The sequence below is a fragment of the Phaenicophaeus curvirostris genome, chromosome 1 (assembly GCF_032191515.1).
Source record: "Phaenicophaeus curvirostris isolate KB17595 chromosome 1, BPBGC_Pcur_1.0, whole genome shotgun sequence".
NCBI lineage: Eukaryota > Metazoa > Chordata > Aves > Cuculiformes > Cuculidae > Phaenicophaeus > Phaenicophaeus curvirostris.
Window position 1 is genome coordinate 15,613,504 of NC_091392.1, and position 26,723 is coordinate 15,640,226.

The 26,723-nt window shown below is 38.6% G+C and overlaps 1 protein-coding gene across 2 annotated transcripts in view; it reads left to right on the forward strand.

The window, feature by feature from the left end:
- Positions 1-26,723, forward strand: part of SLC2A13 (solute carrier family 2 member 13) — a 292,776-nt gene that overhangs the window by 19,049 nt on the left and 247,004 nt on the right. For both annotated transcript variants that reach the window (XR_011336699.1, XM_069849820.1), the window contains exons 2-3: positions 10,708-10,867; positions 17,185-17,393. Coding sequence is in view for 1 of the 2 variants with exons in the window: in XM_069849820.1 (XP_069705921.1) it covers positions 10,708-10,867; positions 17,185-17,393 (369 nt within the window). In the remaining variant the exon portion in view is untranslated. The remainder of the gene's footprint in view (positions 1-10,707; positions 10,868-17,184; positions 17,394-26,723) is intronic.

Here is a 26,723-nt window from a genome sequence, read left to right on the forward strand (position 1 = left end):
TAAACTAGACAGACAGCATTTTGGTGAATGGCTTTCCAGAATAGCAAATGAGCATATGCAATGTAACTCCGTAGTTTTTGTCTAAAACACTGGATTTGCAATGAGATTCATCATTCTAGATGAGTTGTTGGGTTTTTTTTAATTAATGGCAAGCAGTAGGTAAGAAAATACATTCTTCTGCTTGTCTTCAGCTTAAGCTGCATGTTTGGAGTCAGTTGCTGGACTTCTGATTAGCTTAATGAAACCTAAAGCAGGTTTCAGAAAATGTAACAGATTGTTATATTTAATAATTGGACTTGGAGAAAGAGGCATAGTTAAAACCATTTTAATTCTCAGTTGATGATGTAGGACTTTCAGGTATAAGCTGAAGGCATGCTTTTAGCTGAGATGTAGTTCAGGTTCTAAAGCTTATTCCTGTTTATTTATTTATCCTTTCTTTTCCAATTAGTGTAAGTTGGGTAAAGCATCACTGTAGTAGACCTAAGAAAGAAAGATGTGGTCGATAAACAAAAGTGCAGCATTGAAAAGGAGTATTAATTGTATGCATGACTTTCAAATCATTACCCTTGTCCTCTGAAAATAAGACTTCTCTGCTTGGGACTCTTAGCTAATCCTTGACATGTTCCACTATTGTGGGGGGTTTAGTGTGTTGTTGTTGTTTTTTTTTAACCATGTAACAATTGCACACTGTTCATAATGCTGGCTTTTTAGTGTAATGGTTATACAGATGAGTCCTGCAACATCTTTCTGGTGCATTATAAAACCATACTTGCTGGAAATAGCTGTTTGCTTGACTGGGTCAGCAGAAAGCTGGATGGCCAGTCCTCAGCTGTTCAGTTAGTTTTTATTGCAGTCTTGCATCTTTGCACAAGTCTGCATCAGCCGCCAGATCAAAAGTCTCAAATGGGAAGTGGAGTAGCTGAGATGCAGATACGCATCCTGCTCTGCTGCTGTACTGGAAGGGGAAGAGCGGCTGGCCAGGGAAGCGGCTCCCTCCCTTTGGCTGTGCCTGCCTCAGGACTTGGCCAGGTTCATCTGCAATGTGCTTCCTGGGTGTAAGCGAGCAGCATGTGTGATGCATAGTCTACATGTGCTAAAGAATGTCTACAAAACTCTGTTTATAGCAATTACTATTTATTTAAATGAAAAGCTTCACTTTTAAAGTGGATTAAATAATGCTTGTCTTGTGTGTTTATACGAGAAAACTATGATGTGGTATTTATAATTTTCAAGTGAAAGAAAAATAAAGCAAGAAGCTTTTGCAGTGTGGTAAAAATAAAGGTTGCATTGAGTTGCATAAAAATCTGTGTTGCTTCACTCTTTAACCATGAAAGGTGTTTTGCAGCTTGTAAAGTCAGAGAATCTTTGTAAATAGTGCTTGATCAAAATTAATTCAGAAACTAAATAAATTAAGAGGTTTTGCTAGTTGTTTTTTGGTACTTTTTTAAAGCTAGATCTGTGGGTAGGTTTGGGCAGCATGAAGGGAGTGGCTTGTTTTAAACATGCCAGCTTTCTGGAATGGCATCTGCAGCCATGACCTGCAAGCACAGGTTCCCATTATGGCACTGTGAGACAGAGGTCCCTCAGTAGGATACTCAGGAACTAGGGCAGCTGAGTTGGAGATAGTTTGAATGGGTATTTGACAACCTGGATTCCAAGGAATGTATGCTGGCCCTAAAGAAAGACTGAATATGGGAAATTAATTCTGGGTTGTTGGGAATGTAAACTATGATCTGACATCTGTGGTTCTAAGAGTGCTCTTATGCTTTGTACAGTTGTGAAGATTTTTGCTTCAAATTTTCAAGGTGTTTAGCTTGATTATCTTATCACTGACTAATTAAATCCCACTTTCTCCTTCTGACTTTGCCACTTAAATTTTCTCTTTACATGTTTTTGGATTACTGTAACCCTGAATCATCTTAAAATAACTTTGGGGAGACAGAATGATTTGTTTTAAAAATTCTGTTCCTAAAATTAGCTCATCAGGGTATAGTACTGACATTGAGGCCGAGGCTGAATAGTGTTCTACAGTTAAAGTGGGTTCTAACGCTTATAGTTACTTCTATCTGACCTTAGAACTTTCTCAGTTCTGGTTGCTTTCACATGAAATTCTCTTTCCATTCCTACTGTTTGACATTTTTTCCAGAGAAGAATTATTTTTTTTCCCCTTAGCTCTTCTACTGTTCTGATGTCCACAGATTGTGGCATATTTTGTATCCCACTCTACATTATGATGTTCTTTGGTAGAACTGAATACCTGGAGTTTTCTGGCTGTGGGTAATATTTTTTTTAATTTACTAAGTGTGTGTTACTAAGGATTCCTGCAAATTTTTTGTGTGTTTTCAAGTTTTTGCTAGACTAAGTTTTCTTTTAATAAACTGAATAAACAAGATTTTATTTCAATAAACTTTCATACTCTAGCCTGTACATGGTAGATTCTTGTCTATCTTGCCTCAAGTTTCATAGCTTGCTTACTTTTTCCCACTCCATAACCACTCGGTTTCCAGATTAAAAAGATTGCCTGGCTTGCAGAATTTCAGTGTAGGAAAATATGTACTGTGATACTTCTTGATTACCCAATTTGTTGAATGTTCTGTCTCTTTACTATGATATGTAGTTTCCTTATGCTCTTCTTCCAAGCTACTGCCATGGAGATGTCAGAGAGAGGTCTTAGTACTTTCATTATACAGGGTTTCTGCTCTGTTGGCATCTTAATTTGAGTTGGGTTTGTAGCTGTATCTTTTGACCAAGGGAGGGTTTTGAGCTTGTAATTGCTCTTGTGTGTAATGCAGTTCACAACGACTAATGTGATCTTTTGGGGTCTTTTGTTTCTCTTGGGCCCAATTTGAGATTTCTTTTTTAGCAAAGAAGAATTTTGTGGTTTTGATCCTTACTGATGCACGAAACAGTGAAAAATGTTCTTGTGTTCCACAGAAGGAATTATTCATCCAGGCTGATTAAAATATAGTTGTTCTATACATTTAAATCAATATTAACTAGCAAGGAGCTTAATTTATTTTTCTTCTGAGTAGTCTGGGCCTTGCACTCCTTCGTAATTGGATGCCACATAGTAATGTAGGTTTTTGGCACTAATTATAATATTGATCACTCTGTATTGGGCTAGTGGCTAGATAGGGATGTAGAGATCTGCAATTACTTAATATATTGGATGTTCAACAGTACAGGTTTTTGACGGTGATGAACCATCTCTCTCTGAGTTAATAAATCAGCATTTAAATGAAATACAAGAGTTCATTAAAAGCTACTGATGTTGGACCCCCAGTTTAGAGGAAATGCACCTAAATCTGCCTCTTACTGTGATTTATGTTCTTGCAAAACAACATAGATTTAGTGCTAGTTATTTGTCCCACTCCCTCAAGTATTTCAGAGCTCTGCTGTGGCCAAGTGCAGTTCTGCCACCGCTAAGAAATGGACTTTACTAATCTGATGTAGGGGAGATAAAGCAATGGGAAAGTCTGCTGCCAGTCATCCTTGAAATAACTTTCAGTAACCAGTTATAAATGGCTGATGATGCCTTTACTAGGAACATGCAGTGGGTGGAAACCCTAGATATTAGAGGGGGCTTGAGCTTTCCCTTGATATTCACACTCAAACACAACTGGTTTCCATGAAGGTTTTAGCCTTATCTGCTGGGAAAGCAGTTGCTGTACTAGAGCAGAGTTCCAATGCGCTGCTTTCTCAAGTACTTCCTATTAGCATTTTTAATGAGGCACTCTAATATCCCCTTAGGTTGACTCATTACTGAAAACTGAAGTGCGAACTGTAACAACAGAAAAAGACTCTACAAGACTATGAAAAGGCTTTATTTTTGGTTTGATTGAGCCATATAATTAAAACACGTTGCAGAGTTGTCTATAGAATAGAGGTGGCTGATAGTTGATGCAATTACTGTGTGTGAGTTGTTAAATCTAATGATCTTTTAGAATAAATAACTTGCAGTAAAAATGCATCCATTTTATCAATGACAGACTTCCTTTCCTCCAGAAACTACTTAGATGGGTTCTTCTTTAGACTGACTAAAAATATACAATTATTGTGGAACTTCTCACTTCTTTCAGAAAGTTAACCAGTGTGTTGCCCTTATCCTCTTGAATATTTCTACTCAGATGTGAGCAATGTTCTAAAATTATCATTTGGCAAGAATGCCATTCTTGTCAGAAATAATGTAAAAACCTTTGAGTATAATTTGAGGGAACACAGCTGAAAGAAAATACTTGATGAAAATCCCTTTGTGTAGTCTGTTATACTTCTGGATCCATAGTGTTTCAGGGCACTACATTTGAATTGCATGCCCAATATCCAAGATGTAAGACGTTCATCAGACTTCCTACAAAGCTGCTGGAAGAAAACATTAGCCTGTTGTTCAGCTGTAACTTGGCAGGCTTCTCCCTGCCCCCTTTGGAATTTACATTTTCATTAAAGCCAAACAAACAACAACCAAACCTTAAATTCATATTCAGGCTTTCTCACTGCGTAACAATCTATGTTAAGTTGTTTATTAATATTTAAGTCCTGATTCTCTTTGCCATACACTTGCTGCTTCATCAGATTGCATCCACAAATCCTCCATCTGTGGAATCACTTGCTAAAGCTGCTTGGAATCCTTACAAGTAGTATAAACCACTATGGGCAGCTTCTTAATGAAGTGAACTTTAAAGTTGGTTGCATTAAGGTTTAACATTTTAATGAAAGTTTGCTCTTACAAGTTCATTCTAAGATAGATGAAGAACCAAAACTGTTACGTTGGTTAAGTGCCTCAGTACAGCTTTATATGTTATGGACGAACGCCTTGTTCCCAAGTGTATTCTCCCAAAAGGAAATGTTTTAGTAACTTCTGTTTCTGCCTGTTCATTTGGAAATCCTAGCAATACAAATTCCTGTCAGGAGCTGTGACTGTTCTTTGCTGTTAATAGAGATTAATGGCTCGGTTACTGTACTCTGAAATAGGATCAGGGAAGTCTTTGTTATTTATTTTTGTTATTATTTTACATCCTGATTTTAGTTTCCAACTGGACAGTCTGGAGTCCCATGGCAGTTCAGGCCGGTCTCCATTATCATACTTAGTCCTGCCTGTGGGCCAGTACGGATTTTTGATCTCATTGTGAACTATTTAAGGGAGCTGACTGGTACAAATCCCTTAATGGGCAGGTAGGTGGCCTTTTAGATGGTTATATTCCCTGGTTTACCTGATGTTGACACAAAATGTCAGTGTGAGCTGGAGGGAAGGAAGAACAGAAACATGATGCAATAAGTCACACACACGTGTCTTCTTATCACTTGTAGTTAACCATGAGTCCTCTTTATTCCTAAGCTTAAAAGGCTGATTGAGTTGCCTGAGGGTTGGTTGTTTTGTTTTGTTTTTTTAAAGTTACCCTATTCATGTTTCTTCAAGGTATTTATGAACCTTTTGGGTAGTAATCTAAAAATTGTCAAAAAAATGGTCAGGAGTCTTTTCCAATGTTTTTGCTGCTCCTGACACTGGTTATTGTTTGACACCAGAAAAATGACTCCCAGACCTCTACTACTTTTTTTTTTATTATGCTAGGAGTAAAAGTGCATCTCATTCAATATCCTGTCTCTGCCTTTTGTTGTTCATCTGTTTTTATGATGCACCTTCCCTCATGTCTGCTAGACACTCGACTGCAGCAATAGGGAAGGCTTGGCCTTTAGAGGATATGTTTATATCCGTCTGGTCTTGCAAAAAGTCTTCAAAATTATTCCTTCTCTCTAGTATTTATTCACAACAACTTGGATTCCTTCTTTACTCTTTTTGGTTTGCTACCGTAATCGAATTTCTTAAAATATATTTTTAATTCTCCTAATTATCGTAGGAGTTTTCCTTCATGACCTTTTTATCTCAGTTGGCAGGTTTGTTTACTTAATTCCTGAACTTCTTAGTGAATTCTTTATAACTCTTATATGTCCATACTGAAAATACCTTTCTGGATCATAATGTGATTTTAAGATGCGTTTTCACACCTGCTTTCTATTGATTATCCTAAAATTGAGTTGTGCACTGTCTTGTCTCTGCTTTCCAGTGGTAAGTCTGCAGGCTATAGTAGCAGCTCTAGTAATTAGTCTCTAACTTGATCATAGAAGTGAAAAAGCACTTAATATGACGTAAAACCATTATGTCATCTAATGCTTACTGTCCAATAATTAGATGCATCTTGTGGTCTAAATTGGAGGAATCTTCTATTATATTTTTTTTCTGAAAAGTATATAAAACTATATTCTTTAATGAGGGCAGAAGGTTAGTGCCTTGGTTACTCAAGTAGATAAAGATTGGGCTTGCCTGCTCTCTCTTCTCAGATTTCATAGTGTTTAAACTCTCTCTGACAGATTTCCAGTTAATTGTCTTCTTTTTCTTTTCCTCACATCTTGTCACTTATCAGCTGTATTAGTTAGGTAGTAATATACTTGCCTGCAGCAAGAATCTGTTATTTGGTGTTCTCACAGTTTAACAGTGAGAACATATTCTAATAGGTCATCTAAGTGTAAATGAAAGCATTCATATATGAAAGATTAAGAAAAGATTACATTACAGCCATATTTATTTTGCAAGGAAAGCTGTTCTTTGTTTTCATATTTCTTCAGTACCTGTTAATATAAGGTCATAATGAATACTGGTTATATATTTTAGAGATTTTGATTGTTGATTAACATTTAATGCCTTGCTTCTAACTGTGACTTTTCATGAGAACTTACTCTCCTGTGTTCCAATGTGTCTTAAATTGAAATTACAGAGGAGAAAATGCTGAAGAACATTGATGCATTCTCAGGCAATTGAAATAAATCTGAAATGTAAATAACTTTATAGAATCTAAAACATTAATCCCTTAACATGGTATGATTTTTTTTTTTCAATAATTTGATCTGTTCCGGAATATCTTTTTTACCTCTGGTGATGTTTTTTTAGAAGGAACTTTGCTTTTGTGTGTGAACGCTTGCTGGATGGCAGCCAAACTGGGGAAGCTTTCCTGATTGCCTCCTCCCATTTCCTGAGGCCTCCTGCCACACTCTGTTTCAGGCTCAGAGTAGCAAAGCATATGTTTTGATATCTAAATGGTAACTGGAAATACATAACATAAATTTATCTTATGAACTGAGGCTTTCATGTGGATATTTTGAACCTGTAGTTTCTTGGAAACCTAGTAAAGGAATTAAGGTCTGAGTACAAAGCCAAAAATGCTGCGTTCGACATCAACATTGTGGAAAGTCAGAATCACAGAACCATTTTGGTTAGGGATACGCTTGTGGAAATGGTCAAGACTTGACTGAGCACAGCCCTGGGCAGGCTGCTCTAGCTGTCCCTGCTTGAACAGGGGTCGAAGTAGATGATCTCCAAATGTCCTGTCAATCTAAACAATTCTGTGTGATTTTGAACTAGTACTTTTAATTCCTTAGGTTTTCCTAAGAAATCATGTGCTGTTGATTGCAGGTTTGATGATAAATAATTCAAACTATTTTCTAGTATTGATTGCAGCTGAACAGCTGGTGCCATTGGCTCACTCGTGAGGGGACTGCTGACTTGGACAAGCTTCCCCGGCCTCTGCTAATTCCTGTAGTTTTAACCTTTGTGGCAGGTACGCAGCAGAAACAGTAAACCTGCTGTTGTGACACTTTACAAACACTTTTTAACCTTCTTACTATATTTATGTTACAGCAGCAGGCATTAGTTTCCACCTGTAAATGGCAAGTGTTGCCCTAGCAGGGCCAGCCAAGGTTCTAGTGGTATCCCAGGACTGATGGTGGGCGCTGAACATTAGCGCTTGCTGTTGGTCTCATCAGCGGCGTGGCTCTGCTTTTTGGGTGCCTGCAAAACAAATTTGGCTGGCATGTTTTGAGCAAGATTTCTCTGCAGATCCTATGTAAACTCAACCTTCATCAAGAGCTGATTGGGGAGGGAGGAAAGTAGCTTTTTCACAGAACTTATGTTGGTTTTGATTGTGCACATCTTTCTGACTGCTTTCCAGTAAAATCTACATACAGATATTGCCATCTTTCCCTCTCAAATTAGCTTGACTACATGATTATGTATTTTAAAGGTATCCTTCTTGGGACTGTATTTTATTTTTCTAAAGCTTTTAATGGTATCAGTGTTTGCAGGGCATGGGGGAAGATGGATGCTGGGGACTGACTTTCAGTAGCTTCCAAGAGAAAGATGTGAGGCTGGTTTTTCTGTCTTTCAGGAGACACAAAGAAAACATAACCGTATTTTTCTTCCCTGTATTTATTGCAAGACCTCATTCTGTTTCTGTACCTGACAGCTCTGTGTGGCAGGGCTTGGTCTGTCATTTCATTCTTGCTATTCTGCATTCATTCACCTTTTCTCATTTCCATGTTACTCTTGCAAACAGCAGGAAAGATGTTTACGGGCCAAATGATACAATAATCACTACTGAGCAGAGTTTCCTTTCTTTTTTTTTTTTTTTTTAATCTTCCTCATCTTTGAGTGACCATGGCTTTTTAGTGGTGAGTGGTCTAAGCAGAGGGCAAAGAATGCATGCCCTCCAAAAAACCCTCCGGAGATACAAAGCATCTGGTCCGTTGAGTCATGAATTCCCAAACCTGATGATTATCAGAAGCTTGTTTAGAGTGTAGCAGAGGAATTACTTGATGCTTATTTTACTGCTGAGCCTTTCCTAAGCCTCTGCTGCCCATCACAGGCAGAGACTGATAACGGGCTCTGGGCTCCAGCCCTGCAGAGCTGGGCATCCTGCCAGGCCAGTCCTGCCAGTGGGATAGTGGAAGTGGAGGAATGAGCTCGGGCATGAGAGGTGCCTGAGGCAGAGGGGAGGTTCGGGAGCGGGGTGGCCCAGCTGCCCCAGAGCAGGGCTGCTGCAGCTGTAGGGCTGTCCCCCTCTGCCCAGTGGGAGATGCTGGCTCGCGCAGGTCCTCAGTGCCTCATGTTTCCAGAAAGCGGACATGCTCCAGTACTTTCCCATAAAGGCTTTTGCCTCATATGTGTGCTATTTACATTGCTCTAATTGTAATTAGTTTGAACACTGATGTGAAAGATGTAAGTGAAATATCCCTAATGGTGGACTGCGTTGGCTTCTCTGTCAGACACGCGAAAGGCTATTTTCCATGGTACATTCTGGTTGGCTTTGAAAAATGGCTGAATGAATTTTTAATGTGTTTTGACTTTTTTTTTTTTTTTCCTGACACTTTTATGTGGTTTTTTTTAATTCTGTGTGGGTTGTTCAATCAATAGGAGGAGGAGGCATTGACACGTCCTGGGTGGCTCTGCTGGGAACTGGATTATCATGCTGAGCAGCTTCTGCAAGCATTTACCTATCTTAACAAAAGGTCTTCTGATGCCATTTTATTATTAAATAATGTATATTTTGAGCTTTTGGAGGCTCCCAGCAGTTCTGTTAGACTAACCTTGTTGCTCAAGGTGCTTCAGTTTTAATGCTTTGAGTTTAATGCTTTCAGTTTGGTGAGTCAGCCAGGCAGCAGGGCACCCGCTGAAGCCTTCAGCATTTTATGACTTAGCCCTTCTGCTGTGATGTGAGCTGGGAACTGTAGCAGTGCTTCAGGAGATATGTGCATGCCTTTAGGTGACCCCTTTTCTTGTGAAGGTGCAGCACTGGTCCATGCTGGTGTGGATCTGTTGGTGGGGATGTAGTGGAGCTGCCGCAGACTGGAAGATAAGATGTCTATGCTGCTGCTCAGCCATGCTCACTGTGCTCATGTTATGTCTCAGCTGGCTTCAGTCAAAATGTGGTTTTGTGCATGTGCTGCCAATGTACTTCCAGTTTTAACTAAAAAAAAAAGAATTGCTGTTGGTTGTCACTGTTGGTCCTTTTTAGGAAATGGGGGTATAAGTTTCCTCTAAATGAGAGCACAAATTTGTTTGGGTTTGGACCACCAAAGCATGTCCTGCACCCAGCTCAGCTCTTTATGCACTGTTGAACCTTATGATCTGTGTATGTGTGGGTCAGTGCGTGCTTGTGTGTGTGTATTCCACATGAGCAGTTCTATATTTTGTACAAATGGCTCACTTGGAGCCATCGCACAATTCATAGGAAATACTGCCAGTGTTAAGACAGAATAAAAGAGACACTTGCCTTATCTTCAGTCCTTGCTTCCTTATGGTGGTAGAATTTTTTAGCATGCACTGCATGTGGAATACATTTAAACAAAGTTAAGAAACAATCCATTCTGTATAACAATAATGAAGTAATTATATTAATAATAGAAATAATAATAGTAATAGTGATGATGGTGATGATGCTTGGCCTTGCTTTTTCTTGGAGGTGGAAACCGTGCCATAGTTCTGTTTAAACTTGGAGCTGTGAACACCTGAAATCTTTGGTTTGTCACTTTGGCTTCCGTAGGCTTATTTGGATTGTAGCATCTTGTTGTTTCAAAACTATGAATTTATTTATGCTTTTTATTTAGACTTAGTATACATGTGGAGTGAATTAGAGTGAGTTATTCTTTGTATCATTGCATCAAGCCTTGAACTTGCAGTAGAGCCACTCACAACCAGTATGTCTAAGCATCTGCTCTGGGTGTTCTAAAGTTTATTAGATGTACTTTCTTTCTTTTCATCTTTTGGAACCTGGAAATCAAATTCTTCCAGCTTGTTCCATTTAAACAGCATAATAATTTATGACAAAAAAGCAGATAATATCTCTTTCGGGTTTATAAACGTAATTTAATTTATTCTTGTAGGTGTAGCATCTATGACTGTGCCAGTGTACATCGCAGAAGTTGCTCCACCACACTTAAGAGGCAGATTAGTCACCATTAATACTCTGTTCATCACTGGAGGGCAGTTTTTTGCAAGCGTCGTTGATGGAATCTTCAGCTACCTCGCAAAGGATGGATGGAGGTTTGTGAGTCTTCCTTGCTAAAAGCAAAACTGACGTGGTCGTGGTTTGGTGGACAGCTATTGTAATTTGTCTTGGTAAAATAAAGTTTACATATAAAGTGGTAAAACTATACTGCAATGGACTTCAGTAATTAACTCTTGCTAAATGATATTTATACTGCTTTCGCTTAGGCTTCATATACACAGAATGCTTAGGTTTGGTTTTTTTTTACTTTACTAAACTTTAAAACGGATAAGCAATAAATATGCACGAAGAAGCTTGAACGATTGTCATGATGTTTATGAAAGTAGCTTTCTTTTTGCATTTAGAATAATTACATGCTGATTTTTCAATAGGCAGTTTTCCAGTAAGTACTGCTAAGTGCAGAAAATAGAGATGTGCTTGGAATAGTCTTAATTTAAGCACTGGTAGTCCAATCAGAATTAAAGTGAAGGATATTGTAGTGTAACTTTATAGTTAAAAGTTTAGTTTATAGAATAATATGAATCTCTTTTCTGGTTATTATGTTCTTCATGTAGATATCGCTAAGTGTTTCTGGTCTGCAGCCTTATGCCTGCCTTCTTTTGGGGTTGTGTCATTTAAGAGAGCTAACAAGTTTCAGTGGCTCATCATTTTACTTGCAGTGCTGCCTTGAAAAAATAATTAACTTAAATGTGTAGGAGGAATAACTTATAGTATACATTCCAACTTTGGAAACTTGTGCTTAATTATGTGTGCTTTTTTCTTGAAGCTCTCTTGGGAAAAGAATGCATGCTGTTGTAGGGCCTTTGATTTCCATTGCTATGGCCTGGAAACATTCTGATATTTCATAGTCCTAATTGGAAGGATCCTCCCACCACCACCACCAAAAACTTGCAACAGAAACATTATTCCCTGTCTTCTAGTGGAGCTGGGTAGGGATTTCTAGGTGCACTGACATTTGAGGTTTAAGTTTAGAAGAATTAATTTGGGACTTGCTGCATAGGAGAACGTGGAAGCAGATTTTTTTATAGTATGTAAAGAAATATGCATTAAAACAAAAAGTTAATTTTTTCTTTTTAATGGTTTAATTTTTGTAAATCTCAAGATTCAAGAAGTTTGCGGTTCTTACTTTTTGTTCATATGATTATTTTACCTCTGTCGTAAAAAGATCTTAGATTTGGAGCTTAAGAAAAGGTCACTTCATGCTGATTTTTTTAAAATTTAAATTTAATTTAATCTTAAGTTTTAGCTCTGCTTGATGCATCGTGAAAGTGCATTGGTTACTTAAGCTCAAGTGAAAATAACGTTTTGCATTTTTATGAGAGGCTTTTGATGAGCTTTGCATTATAATGCAGTTGCATTCTCTGGCAGACTATTTGTCCACTTATGGAGAATGGAGAAACAGCCTTCACTGAAAGAAAAACTTTCTAATCTTCTGCTTATCTAAACTTTTGCTAATCCCTTTCTGCAGCTAACAAAATATGCTCAGATTTGAGGAAAGTTAATGGCAGGCAGTAATGCATTTCTAGCTGAAATGCGAACAGAAATATTTGATACTTAATGCCAATTATTTGATATTTGCTTTATAATTTTAAATTAAATTTTAGCCTAATTAATTTGCTAATGCAATGACTCCCTGTCCTTGGGGCTGGGTGACAGGAATGGACAACTAAAGATACTTATTTAGAAAGACAGCTATTCAGACAGAATCTGAACAGAGTCACCATTACTGCTAGAGGCAGGTGCGCTGTCCATTTAAGCAGATTTTTCAAGTACAGTTTGCCTCAGTGGTTAGGGATTCAGCTAGGGGAAACTTCTGTGGATGTAAATCTGTTTTGGTTTTTGGTTTTTTCTCCTGCTAGTGGGATGACATACAGGGATAGGGATGTGTTTGTAGTCTGTGTGTTTCAGTAAATACTAGCCTATTGGAAGAAAAATACAGGCTGACTAAGTATCTGACAAGTATAGGTCTTACTTGAGTTGTGGTTTTTGTTTAATTGTTCAGATAAACTAAGATATTCCTAGATTGAATTTTTGCAGCACAAAATCATAGAATCATAGAATCACCAGGTTGGAATAGACCTCTGAGATCGAGTCCAATCTGCCACTAAACCGTATCCTTAAGTACCTCGTCTACCCATCTTTTAAATACCTCTAGGGATGGTGACTCAACCACCTCCCTGGGCAGCCTCTGCCAGTGCCTGATGACCCTTTTGGTGCATTTTTTTTTTTCCTAATGTCCAATCTGAACCTCCCCTGATGGAGCTTGAGGCCATTCCCTCTTGTCCTATCACCTGTTACTTGGGAGAAGAGGCCAGCACCCTCCTCTCTACAACCTCCTTTCAGATAGTTTTAGGCAGACTTACAGGCTTCTTTGGAAAAGATTAAAGATCTAGCATTGTAGTATGTGTTGTATCAGTTTCCAAAGCAAGCAGTGACATAGGATTGACAAGTACAATTGTATGTAAATGATTATTAAATTGAAAAATATCATTCCAGTTCTATACATGTACACATTACCATCTTTTGATATGCTAGTTTGTAAACATATTTAGGGAAAGTGGAAGATTAGGTGGAGGGCAGTAATCATTGTCAAAAGTAGATCCATCTTTTTATAAAACACTGATATTTTGGTGTGCCACTATTCCTTAAACAGAATTGAGACCCCCACCCACTGAAATGCTGCACATTTATTCTGACAACTTCTACACTGGTGTAACTTATTTTTCTGTTTGGAACAAGAAAGAAACTGCTCAGGTTAAAAGATCTGAATTATACCAGTCTGAACTGGAAAAAAGTAAAGTGTAGAACCTGTGGATGGAGTGATACTAGGAGGTTGGGTGTTTGATCGGAGTGATGTGAGATGCTGACTTTTGAAAATCTCCATTTGGGCATTTCTTTTTATCAGGAGAATGTGATCAGATATTCAGTCACTCTTACTATGAAGTATTGTTTTCTTTTCTCTTTGATCTGAGTTTTCTTGTTGCAGCTTGTGACTTGACTTTTCTCCTGTCACGGTCTGCGTATGAGAAGAGTCTGTCTTCATCTTCTCTGTGAGCTTCTTTTCAGTTGTGAAAGTTAGATCTCCTGATCATCTCTTTTTCTGGGCAGCACAAACCCAATTCTGTCAGCCTCTTCTTTTATGGTATGCACTCCAGTTGTGTGACCGTTCTAGTGATCCATTGCTATTCCTGTTTCGTAGCTCTCTTTCATGTTGGTAGCCCAATCTTCCAGGTTCAGCACGGTGTGTTGAATTGTGGGGAGTAATTGTTTCTTACAGCCTGCTGGCTCATGCTGGGTAACTTTTGCCAATGTGGTAATGCTATGTTTTATTTACATGCCAAGTATTGTTCTGCCAGATTGAGTGAAGTGAAACTGTTGATGATACCTTGGGCAGAAACTGAGACTATGATGAAGTATCCAAGAATTCTCTACTGTGGTGTTGGAGCTGTTAGTTGGCGATTGTGTTCTTGTCTGTTCTCACCTAGTTTGCTGCAGCCTGAGACTGCGAAGAGAAGAACACAGATGATCAGTCACCTGCAAAGAGTGGCAGCAAACACATGGAGAGGAATCACAGATGTTCACTCCTGAGTCATCACATATTAGAAGGAAAATCATAGCAATTATTGTAGCTCTTGGTGGCTGAAGGTCTGAGTATTGGAGTGCTACAAAAAACAATAAGGAACTTTACTTTTTCTTGGCTTTCTTGTTCTTGGAAGTGCTGGATATTAAATAAAAAATAATCCAAAGAAAACAAATATTTAACCTGACTCTCTTATGTCAGGTTAGCTTTATAACCCCAGCTAATATCATCTTAATAGTATTGCAGCAGTATGTCTGAGAAGGAGAAATGTTACAGCACACTTATTAAATTTCATGCTGGATTTTTTCAGGTCTGCTAGACATCTGACTTCAAATGTGAAGTCTTGTACTCCGTATAGGAAGAAACTATATTAGATTTCTGAAAGCTGGCTTACTGCATGAAATGTCTAAAATTTGTTGAACTGGCAATTGGCTTATGCTCTTAACTGAACGTTTTCATTTTGCCCTGCTCCTTGTAGTCAGCTTTAACCAGAAACTTGTTGAGTGGAAACTGGCTTTGAGAGACCACTTTCTGGAAGGCATTACAGGCTGGATCAAGCTTGCAGGAGTGTCATTTTATTTCTTTTTTTTTTGGCATCCTAACATGATTGCAGGTGCCCAGCCTTGTAGTCCTGGAGACTACATTTAGGGGATGGAAGGGCCTTGAAGGAGTAGAAATTAGGTAATGTGAGTATAAAGGATTATATCTGTTTATTGAGATGCATTAAAAGATCCTTTTGCTTGCAGTTGAACAGAATACAGTGATTGTGTTCTCAATTTCTATAGTTTTGTCCTACTATTCATTTGAAGTATAAAAAGCTTTCTAAATACCACTCTAATGCAGTTATTGAATATACAGTTGTTTGAGCTTGAATGGTGTATGTGTAAAGGTGATTCTATATACAGCTACCGAAATGTTTGTGGAGAGGGAAGAGCATAGGAAAAAAAGGAGGACATTAATGAATGTGAACATTAGTGAATGAGGAATGAGAACATTAGTGAGTTAGTGACACTTGTTAGATATGTTTGCTGAAGAGTACTTGCTTAATAATCCTTCTACAGGCTTTATGATTGAATTTATTTTCTTCCATCTGCTTTTCTTTAAAAAAAAAAGTAATGATGACCTATGCCATTTAAAAAGTATTAGAAAATAAGAGACTTGCTCACAGATTTCTGCCTAGACCAAGATTTACATGTATAACCTTTGGGAATTTTTGCTAGTTTTAGGATGAACTTGAGGACTCAGATTCAGAAAACTGGTCTACGTGTGCATTGTCCCAGAATGGCCATCCACTTTGCATTACCTTTTGAGGGTTCTTTTCCCCAGTATCCATTTTTCGTCCCTATTGTATTGCTCATGTTTGGTTTTGTTAATTTTACAAATGCCTGTAAGAAAGTCTTTTTCATCCAAAATGCATTTGAACTTGACAAATACATTTGGTTCATTACTCTAAAACAAGGTTTAATGCTTGTGCTCTTCTTCCTGCTACCCTATTAGCAATCTCATTTCATAGCATGCTTTATAAAAACATCTAGGTGAGAGACTGCTGAATTGTCTGTGGGAAAGCATGCATCCTGGGGTATGAAGAGAGGAACTGGAGGAGAGATTAACACATCTCCTTAGTCTCCTGAGTGATGTCAAGGTGTGAACCTGTTTATGAGTGCAGACTACCTCAGTAGTCAGTCTGAGGGCTACTTTTTGGAGCTGTTTTAATGATTATAATCAGTGATGCGAAATCCGTGAAAGCTGCAATAATGTGCAGGTGACACCAGCACTGTTTAAAGTCTTTAGTGGAAGTGAAAAAATCTCAGTGAAGCGTAAATGGGAAAAGGTCAGAGTTAAAAAGCAGAACGAAATAATACATTGTTCTGCAATTCTTGTTATTCTTCTTGGTGTTTTATTGAAGGAATATAAAGATGTGAAGTGTATAGACCAAAACCACCTGTGAAAGCTGGTGGTATGCTTGTCTTCCACAGTCTTTCCCCTCACTTTAGCTGAAGAAAATTGTGGTATGTGTGAGTTGTTGTCACAGGTGTCACTGCTGATCCCTGAAAGCATAACTCTTTGGCCAGTGGTAATTCTCTGAGTAGAGAACTAACCATAATGCTCTGTGTAGTAACCTCCTTGGGTATCTAAGATGCAGTTTTGATTTGAAAGCTAACATTGCATCTGGCTGAAGATTTAAGAGCAGACTCTCAAAAAAGGTCTAAAAGGTGAATTTTTTTCTGTGTTCCTGCTTATAGTCAGAAATAAAACAGACATCTCCTTACATAGCAGCTCTATTCTGTGGTCATGTGTGTACATATTACTGACCAAATCAAGCATTTTTCATTGGCTGGTCTGGGGTTTATTTTTTATATGTCTCTAAAACAATTAGCAATACTTTGGTCTCCTTTTTGCCATCAGCACTGCCCGGTTGTTCTCTATGCCTTTGCTTTCACTTTCTGTTCATTCTTTTCTTGTATCTTCACCAAAGGGATTATCAGTTTCCAAAATACTGGAATGTTTCAGGGTTCTTATTTAGTCTGATTTGGTGTCCTGCGGACCAGTGGTGGCAAAATAGTCAACATGTCCTTGAGATTTCATGGAATTGAAAGGAAGGATCTTGTTTTCTAAAATAATTGTAGAGTATAATTATTGCCTGTTTAACTTCTGGTAATAAAGAATACAAGAGAAGGTGCTGTATTTGTGAATCATTGCTTGAGTACCTGTAGCTGAGTCTTCTCATAGCATTTTTTTCTAAGCAAACATTATTTATTTACTTATTTCCAGGTACATGCTGGGCCTGTCGGCTGTTCCAGCAGTTATACAGTTTCTTGGATTCCTGTTTCTTCCTGAGAGTCCTCGCTGGCTCATTCAGAAAGGCCAGACTCAGAGAGCACGGAGAATTCTGTCCCAAATGCGTGGCAACCAGGCAATTGATGAGGAGTATGACAGTATCAAAAACAATATTGAAGAAGAAGAAAAAGAAGTTGGAGCAGGTATGCTGAATGCTTATTGGCCTATCAATGAGGAGATAAAAATCAGAAGAAATATTGAATTAGTAGCTTGTGAAAACTTGGTATTTTTCTTTTTCTTGTCTGTTTTGCTATTTGAAATAGTTCATATACTACTGGCTTAAAAAATGAACAGATGTTTTTACGATCCTACAGTTTTAAATTAGGTTGTGATTTCTTAAGTGAGGGAAAAGTAAAGTTGTCTAAGATTCTAAGTTCACATGACCTACCCTTATGTGAGAACTCAAACATTACTCAGTTTAAGAATTCATATCTGGACAAGTGAAAATAAATAAAGTTTGGTTTCTTTCATCAGTGGAAAAGGCCAAAGTGACACTAGGCAGGTCAGAAGGCATTTTGCATGCTTGAATTATCCAGAGGTTGTATTGTGGCTGACCATATTCTAGACAAGCAGCCTTTGGAAAGATTTATAAAACCAGGCATGTGATACAGAGATCCTTCTTCAGTAAAGGCAGCTTCTAAAAGTCCTTTTGGTCTGCCCCCAAGAGACTAAAACATCTAAATCAAATGGCTTTTTTTCTAGTCTTTTGTATCCTTATGCCCTATTTGCTGAAAACTTTTTCTGTACTTCTGTGTCTGCTGACTAAACAAGATTACCATTCCATTGACTTCCTGTCTACTACATATTTTTCCTTTGCTAAGCGCTGAAAATGTTAATGTGAGAATCTGAAGTAAGGCTCTTTAAGTAAGGCTCATTGTAATTCTTGTTTCCTTAAACATTGATAGGAAAATACTGTTACTTCATAGAGCTCATGGAAGGAAAACTGCAAGTTATTTTACATCTGTGTAAACTGAAATTCATCATCTTACAGTACATGATTTCATTGCCTCATTGAGTTTGGCTTTGAGCCTAACAATAAATAATTAAGTATCTGGAAAAAATTACTTGATAAAGAATAGTGAAGGGATTTTCAAAATATATGTTACTGGTTTGAAATAGAGCTGTATTTTTCTTCTCCCATGTTTTTGAGGCATTGGATAATTTTTTCCAGTTATTCAGTTTGGTAAGGGGAGATGAAATTCAATGAAGGTGATTTGATACAAGTGGAAGGTTCATAGAACAGCTTGGGTTTGAGTCCTGCGCTGAGGCTCTTGATGCTAATTGGGGATTTGGCTGTTTCATTCTGTGAAGAGCCACTTAATGTCTAGTGTTAAAGATTTTACGTAGAAATAAAAGGAGTAGATGTACGATCCATCTAGTCTGCTATTTTTAGTCACTGGGCTATAGCATACAACCTTGTTTCTCTGTCTCAAATGTTTCCTCATGCTTTCACTATTTGTAAACCAAACGTGGTGGTATAAGACTGCAGTCGGACTGACTCCAGCTCAGTTGTTAAATCTGTCCTCTACAGGTTTGTAACATAGACTGGCACACTAAGTATGAGGTTGCTTGCTTTCTAGGATGTGTAGGTCTCTTGATTACCCCTTCGCTGGTAACCTGTTGTGTTCCTGGAGTTAAATCAAGCACATTCCTAGGAGAAATCTTGATTTCAGAAAATCCTCTCAGGTAATCCACAGCTTCAGAGTTGTCACGAAAGGGCGTTAAAAAAATGAGGGTAGTTACAAGTATGTGCTGTCCCACTTGTTATAAGTGCTTAGCAAACAGGCATCAGATAGTTATGGTCACTCTAATTTTTTATTATAACTCGGCAATAATGGCACCTCATCCAATTTAACTCAAAGTCTTCATTGTTCTAAAAAAGGTATATTGTGTGTCAGCATCAACACACACGTTATTTTTGTTACCTTTCTGTGACTTACAGGTGGTATTTACAAGTGGTGTTCTTCTTTTGTTGGTTTGATGTATTCCTGTAGTACTGCTTATATAAATTTCTCTTATTTGTGGTAGACAATGTTTTAAAACACTAGTTAATAGTAATGACAAATGATGACAGTAATTTCTGTCAGACATTGTGGACATAATTTCAATTTTACAAAAAGCATTAATGACCCTAAACTGACGGTATGGGCTCTTGGCATTAAAGGAAAGATAACTTCACAGATTGAAAAACATCCGGCTTGCTTTTAGGTGATAGTCTTTTCCATTCGTATCTTTTAGAATCATAGAATCTCCAGGTTGGAAACAACCTCTTGGATCATCGAGTCCAACCATTCCTATCAAACACTAAACCATGGCCCTGAGCACCTTGTTTACCTATCTTTTAAACACCTCCAGGGACAGTAACCCAACCACTTCCCTTGGAAGCCTGTTCCAGTGCCTGATTACCCTTTCTGTGAAAATTTTTTTCCTGATATCCAATCCAAACCTCCCCTGGCGGAGCTTGAGGCCATTCCCTCTTGTCCTGTCCCCTGTCACTTGGAAGAAGAGGCCAGCACCCTCTTCTCTACAACCTCCTTTCAGGTAGTTGTAGAGAGCAATGAGGTCACCCCTCAGCCTCCTCTTCTCCAGGCTAAACAACCCCAGCTCTCTCAGCCGTTCCTCATAAGGCCTGTTCTCCAGCCCTTTCACCAGCTTTGTTGCTCTTCTCTGGACTCTCTCCAGAGCCTCAACATCCTTCTTGTGGTGAGGGGCCCAGAACTGAACACAGGATTCGAGGAGCGGTCTCACCAGTGCTGAGTACAGGGGCAGAATAACCTCCTTAGTCCACGCTGTTTCTGATACAAGCCAAGATGCCATTGGCCTTCTTGGCTACCTGGGCACACTGCTGGCTCATGTTCAGTCGCTGTCAACCAACACCCCCAGGTCCTTCTCGTCCAGGCAGCTCTCTAGCCGCGCTTCCCCTAGTCTGTAGCACTGCACAGGGTTGTTGTGCCCCAAGTTTCCTTTCTTGAAAAAGAACAGATGTTCTTTTCATTAATTGATACACGAGCATCTTTGCCAGTTTCTTAGGGCATCATTTTCTAAGTGAAAACAAGCCTGTGTTTGACTTCTTCTCTTCAAGGAAGTAACGGAATGTAGCTAACATTCTTCAGTCCCAAACTAAAAACTGTAATGCCTTTTGTAACCATTTCATCAACTCTTCTTGTTCAGGGAAATAAAGAATCACAGGGGAATCGGTGGTGTTTGAGCTACTTTTTAAAAGGTTTGGGTTTAATGTCAGTCATAAAACCAGAGTCATTCACTGCATTTTTGATGTGGTCATCAAGCAACTTCTGCCTTGAAAATAATAAAATGTGCCTTCAGCAATAACTTTTTGTTTGAGAAGTCTTTCATATGAATATGGACACCTGTTAAGCAAAAGATTCACATTTCCTGATCCTTTCCAGTACATTCAGTCAAATCACTGCTTAGCAGCTGATATTTTAGGATTTTCAGTCTGTTATCAGTAAAAGGATATATCTTCTTTACAAACACTTTCCCCATGACTGGTTATGCAAATAACACTTTTTTGGCAGTCATGAATATTGCTTATCCATGCTTCATTCCGTACGTCCAGTGTGACTTGATGTTGTAACCTTGCATTTTGAGAAGGGAAGGGGTGGGCATTGCATTCTGCAATAACATTACAAGGTAAGTTGAATCTCGTTCAAGTCCAGCTTTTAACGTTATTCCACTCAGCTGGTAGGACCGTAGTGCAGAAGGGATCTGGTGAAAGGAAAATCAAGAGTAGAAGGACTAATGAGAGTGATGTTAGAGAGAAGAGAGCTTCCCAAGGGTTGTGGAAGCAGTAGTTTATAGGTGCAAAGTGGCCTTCCCCTTCAAATGTGCTGTGGGTCTTGTGGATTTCCCAGTGCTTTGCTCAGTCTTTGTAGCCATAGAGGAGGGAATGGTCAGAAGGGGGCTGCAACCAAGAAGGGATCAAAGATGTTGCTAGGAGAGGGTTCTGAAGTGGCTCTTCTAACCACAACGTATCTGACTCGCACTGCTGCTGAATTGTAGTTTTTAACACAATTAAGGCAGAAGTTCTGTTCTGCACATTAGTTTATAAACAGGCAATCAGATCATAGCAGTGCAGGTAAGCACTGGCAGAGCAGCTTAATACACAGGTATAGCTGAAATAACTTGTGCTCTTAAGTGAATTTTACAGAGCGGGATCTGTAATGCTAATTCCAGAGGAAGCATGTGGGGTGAATTTAGCAGTGGTGGGTTTGTGCATAACAACAAAGCTCTCTAGCACACCTTTTGTGAAATCCTTACAGGCTTCCAGTGTAGTGATCATTTCAGACTGGAAAGAAATCATTACAGCATTCAACAGTGGCATTTTAAATTTTATCATTAATTTCCTGTATGTTTGACAACGCTCCAGTGTTCAAAGCAAACAATAGGAGAGTATCAGTTTGTACTGTCTTTCTGCCTGAAAGCATCTGCAGACTGCTTGGCTTTTCCACATGGTACTCTAGTAGCAATACTGAGCTGTGATGTTCCAGCGTGCATGGTACTTCACGTGAAACCAGTAGTGCTGAGCATAGAACTAATTTAACAGCTTGACAAAATGAACATCATTTGCATTAAGACTAGACATTTACTTTTATGTAGTTGAAGGATGTGTAACCATAGATGACAATTACCCGGGGAGAGCCGTGCAGTCTCCCCCAGCCCTATTTATCCCACATTTCTTTAACCTGTGAATTAAGGTTGAGACTCTTGACCTTATCTGCTGTGCCTGTGGACATTTTTCATTTTAGTATCTGTTTTTATGCATGTCCTTGTGTCATCTTCTGATCGTGAAGATGTCTTTTTCACATGTTATGCTTAATAATTCTGGCCATGTAGAACTGATGGGGTTCAGTGGTGCATGGAACCATGCTGCTCTATGAAATTCACTGAGTGATTTAGAAAATGTAATGCTGTTTAACCTACCCTTTTGTGTCTGTACCAGAATGTTATGCAATGGGCACTGCTTCTAGGCCAGATGGTTTCTTGTGTTTTTATTATTTTTAATAAATTCTTTGCAATAGCCTGTCTTTTTTTTTTTTGTGAGACCAAGAAAAACGTATCCATGCCACTCTCACTCCTGGAGGCTTGACTCACTTTGCTGCTTTACTGAATTTCCTATTGTATCAGTGAATCAGTCTCCTTTTTTAGGTTTTGTATTTCCCTCGTGGAGATAAATGTTGTATGCGATAAAGATAAAATCACCTAATTGCTATTAGGTTTCAGTTTATAACTGTACCCAATTAAATGTCAGTTAAAATAAGATATTATCAGGCAGGACATCTGGACCCTCAGTCCTTTCTGGTTCCAGTATATTGCTATTTTTTGCACCTTTTTTTAAGTAATATTTTACCTTGTTAGTTCTCTTGGCTATGGCTTTGACTTGAACCATTTGACATGCATCTTTTTAGGGAGGTACCAGAAGCTTGCAATGTTTTCATTCTTAATCACAATTTCTCCCTTATTTCTGGGAGTCCTTTTCATCCTAGGGCATTGTCCAACGTGCCTGGTATTGAAAAAGATATAGACATGTTTATTATTACTGGACATCAGCTGGAATCTTATTTAGTGAGACTTGGTAATATTGTGATGCTCTGCTAGAGCTTTGCAGAACTCTGAATCATTCCACTTCCAGGCACTCAAATCCTTACTTGACGTTAATTCCTCATTTTGATATTGAGTGGCTGTTGTTACCTGTAACCATGAAATTAGATGGAAATCTTTGGGGCAAAAGGAAGCAAAAGAGTTGGGCTCAGGATTTGCTGAAGAAAACCTCAAACCCTATACAGCTGGTAGTCACATCAGTCTGAAATTCTTGCTTGTGGCAATACCAAATGCCAGGATTAATTACACCTGGATTTAGCGTTTGGATTTTGTGGGAAGCGTGGCCAATGCAAGAGGTGCTTGAAAGGAGTATCTTCATTTCACTCTTGTGTTTTAACCATTTGATGTGTAGAATTTTTGTGTGATCCAGTGGGTCTCTTCCAACCTAGTTATTCTATGATTCTATGATAACAATTCTTCCCCTGTGTGCATCCATTGGAATTTGTTTCGAGTTGAACCCATATAAAAGCATTGCTCTGGATAATTTACAATTCATGCAAAGCAGGGAAGTGAAACGCAGAGACATTTTATCTTGAGAAAGTATGCTAACACAATTCGGTGTACAATCATATAACATGAAAAAGCCTTTTACAAAACCTGGCAGGGGATATTTGATGTATGAATTACAACTGATAAACATAAGATTTTTGGTTCTCCTTTTATTCTTGAAGTCTTTTAGAAGATGGACTTATTCTCACAAATATGACCTTTGAGAAATATAGTATATAAAGAACAGTTATTGTTTTTCTGCCTTGTATAGCAGTATGGCTGCTATATTTTAAAAATAACAGTTTATTTCTAGTGTCTTAAAGCTCTCCTTTTACCTTCAGTTTGCACACCTAACTGTGAGTTTGGCAATGTCTGTATACTTTAGAAATCGTGATGTATGTGTGTTTACCTGGCAGGACATTTTGAGTTGGACTTGCTTCAGTGGCTTATGACCAAACCCAGTCCCTTAATCTTTCATCTTGATCTTCAATGTGCTGACATAAATTGAACGTTTATCTGGAAATGGTGGTTAATTGCCTGTCTGAAGATCAGATTCTTTCAGGTTGACTGCTTCAGATGTATGTTCTCTAACCGGCTCTTCTTAGCTTGAAGTCCAGACAGATTTCCTTCCTAAAGAGCAGGAAAAAGTGAAACTGTAAAATTTTATGTAAGAATAAGGAAGCACTATGAGGCAGGAGGGTTTGGTTTTGTTTCTTTTTCCCACTTCAAATATACTGTGAAGTTTCTGGAAGTACAATTAGCTTTACATTGACAGTGCTATCAGCTTTATATTAGTTCACGGAATCTGAAATCTACAGAAAATTTAAGCAGGAAGTCTGGAAAAGAAAAGAAAAGTAGAAAGACTTCATCTCTTATCAGTTCAAAAATAAAATTGAGCATAATTATTTTGTTTTAAGCCAAATGAGACTATTGACAGATTGAAGCTGAATTTGCTGATGTTTGGGTAGTATTAACTGCTCTTCACCTGAGGCTCCTTCTGGGACTACATCTCTGGAAATAGCATTGGATTGCACTCCAATACTAGTGCATCATTGGACGTGCAGCTGCTCCCTGTGCTTTGTTTAGGAACAGATACTTGTTTTGGGAAAACACATGTTTCAGAGTGGAAGAAAATGTTGGAAAAATAAGTCGAGTGTTTGACATCCTTTCATGAGACAATGTAGTTCTAAAGCAAAACCTGACTGAAGGAGGAACTGTGAATAAGGGTAGTGTGTTTTGTTTCAGTTGTGTACAGGGGAATAGGGATTTATAACTTGTGCTTAAAACCCAAACATCCCCATGCACCCCTGTCCCTGCAAATTTGACTAGAATAGTTTATATTTCTTTCTTAATATGAGCAGCCAAAATGTGGCAATTTTGACTAGCTGTTCAGGTGTTATCATTCTCTCTTTTGTGTTTATTATCTGTTAGGGATAACTACAGTACTTCAGATTTATAGAAAAGTGTATTTTTCCTTTGACACAAAAGCTACTTATGTTTTCTATTTAAACCACTAGTCCAACTGACTTGGACTAGATCAGTTTCTAGAAGCTATCAGCCTCTGTTCCCAGTTTCTATGCCTTCCAGGAGCTCAGTTCAGTTCTAGAAAGCTGTAAGACAGATACATTGTTTGGATCACCTACAAGTAGTTCTTAGCTGTGTAACTTGGCCTGTTGTTAAGTCTTCTACATAAAAGCACAAACTTTAAACAGTGTTTGTAACCGTGTACAATTACAATAGTTCCTTTCCAGTTAGTCCAGGGCAAAACCACAAAACTAGCGTGGCGTGTGGTGAGATGTTAGGAAAGTTGGACTAAAGATTCCTGTCAGAAGTGAAAAAAGGCTTGGGAAAATTCTTGGTCAACAAAAGGAAAAATGGATGTGCGTAACATGAGTAATAGTAAAGCAGGTAAGCAAGCAGAAAAGACTAGAAATAGAAGAAAATTGTGGAGTTAGGGGGTGGATGACAGAAAAAGATGATTTGAAGAAGGCGATTCTTGCACTGTTGGGGGCCAAACTCTTTCTGAACAGTAATAAGACTCGTTCCTTAGTACAGAACTGGGAGAGAAAGTAAGTGGTGGGTGATGCCTGTATACTGTCTGTAACACACATGGTTTGTTCTGCAGGGAGGGGAGCCTGAAGAAGTGAGGTGAGTCTCAGAAAGAGAAGCCCGTGTTGGTAAAAGCTAGCCGCGGGGTTTTAGTGCTGGAGTAGGAAAGAAAAGGCAGAATACATCTGCTTAAAGGAAAGCGGCAGGATTTAGCTGGTGGCTTGAGGCATCTGGCGGAGGGTCTGCCTTGCCAGCCAGGGCAGCGGGTGACCTCTTCCAAGCTGCCGCATGAAGATTTGTGCTGCCATCGTGCTCGTCTGGCTCCTGCCGCTTCGATCTGAATGGCTCTGAACCTGAGAGGCAGCATGCTAGAGAACAGGATCGGTTTGAGGCAGGGTGCCTGGAGCACAGTCAGCCCAGTTGTGTTAGAAATGGGAAATGCGATTTTGAAATTCCTACTTGCTCTTGTGTGAGAGGTGGGCATGTGCTGCCTCCACAGCCGAATTTGCACTTTGGCCTTTGGTTTTTTTTCTAATGTGGTTACGCTGATGTACTTTTTTATTGTCTGAAATTACAGATCTACTTTTTTTTATTTATGTATCTCATTCTTAAGAAGTAATAAAATTGCAGTGCCTCTGGAGCTGCTAATGGTATTCAAGAGCTGAGTTGATTAAAAAAAGAAAGAAAATAAAGATAAAAAAAGTCTGGTTCTTCATCATTTCCCTGGTGGATCCAGCATCTGCACTGAATACACAATGCTAAGCCGAATGCTCCCACTTGAGCTGCCTGTTTACATACAGTAGGGATTCAGACAAAATATAGTGTTGTGTGGAAATGTTAATGGGCTTAGGGGGAAAAGATTTTTTTTTTATTAGACTTCTGAGGAGTAATTATAACACTTCACTAAGCGTAGTAATATGATTCATTATTTAGCTCTTAAAGCAGGTTTGTTGGCAAAAGTTGGAGATAATCTTGCAGCTTCCTTGCTCTCTGACCCTGTGAAGATAAGTGGAAACTCAAAACTTGATTTAAGCTTTTTAATAAGAATATTTATATGGAAATGCCATAGACAAGTAGCTAAGCAAAATTTACCTATTGATCCCACTTTAGCCTTTTCAGCATAATAATTAAAAGAAAAGGGGGTTTTATGAATGGTTATTTTTCATAATTAATTAATATTGCTTTGCAGTGTTTTAAGAATCATGTCAATGCAGAGCTGACTCTTCTTCTGCTGCTTACGTGGTGGCGGGTTTCGCACAGGGGCAGAACTTGGTCTGCCGTCAGTTGTTAATTCTTCTTCAACAACAGTAGTTTTC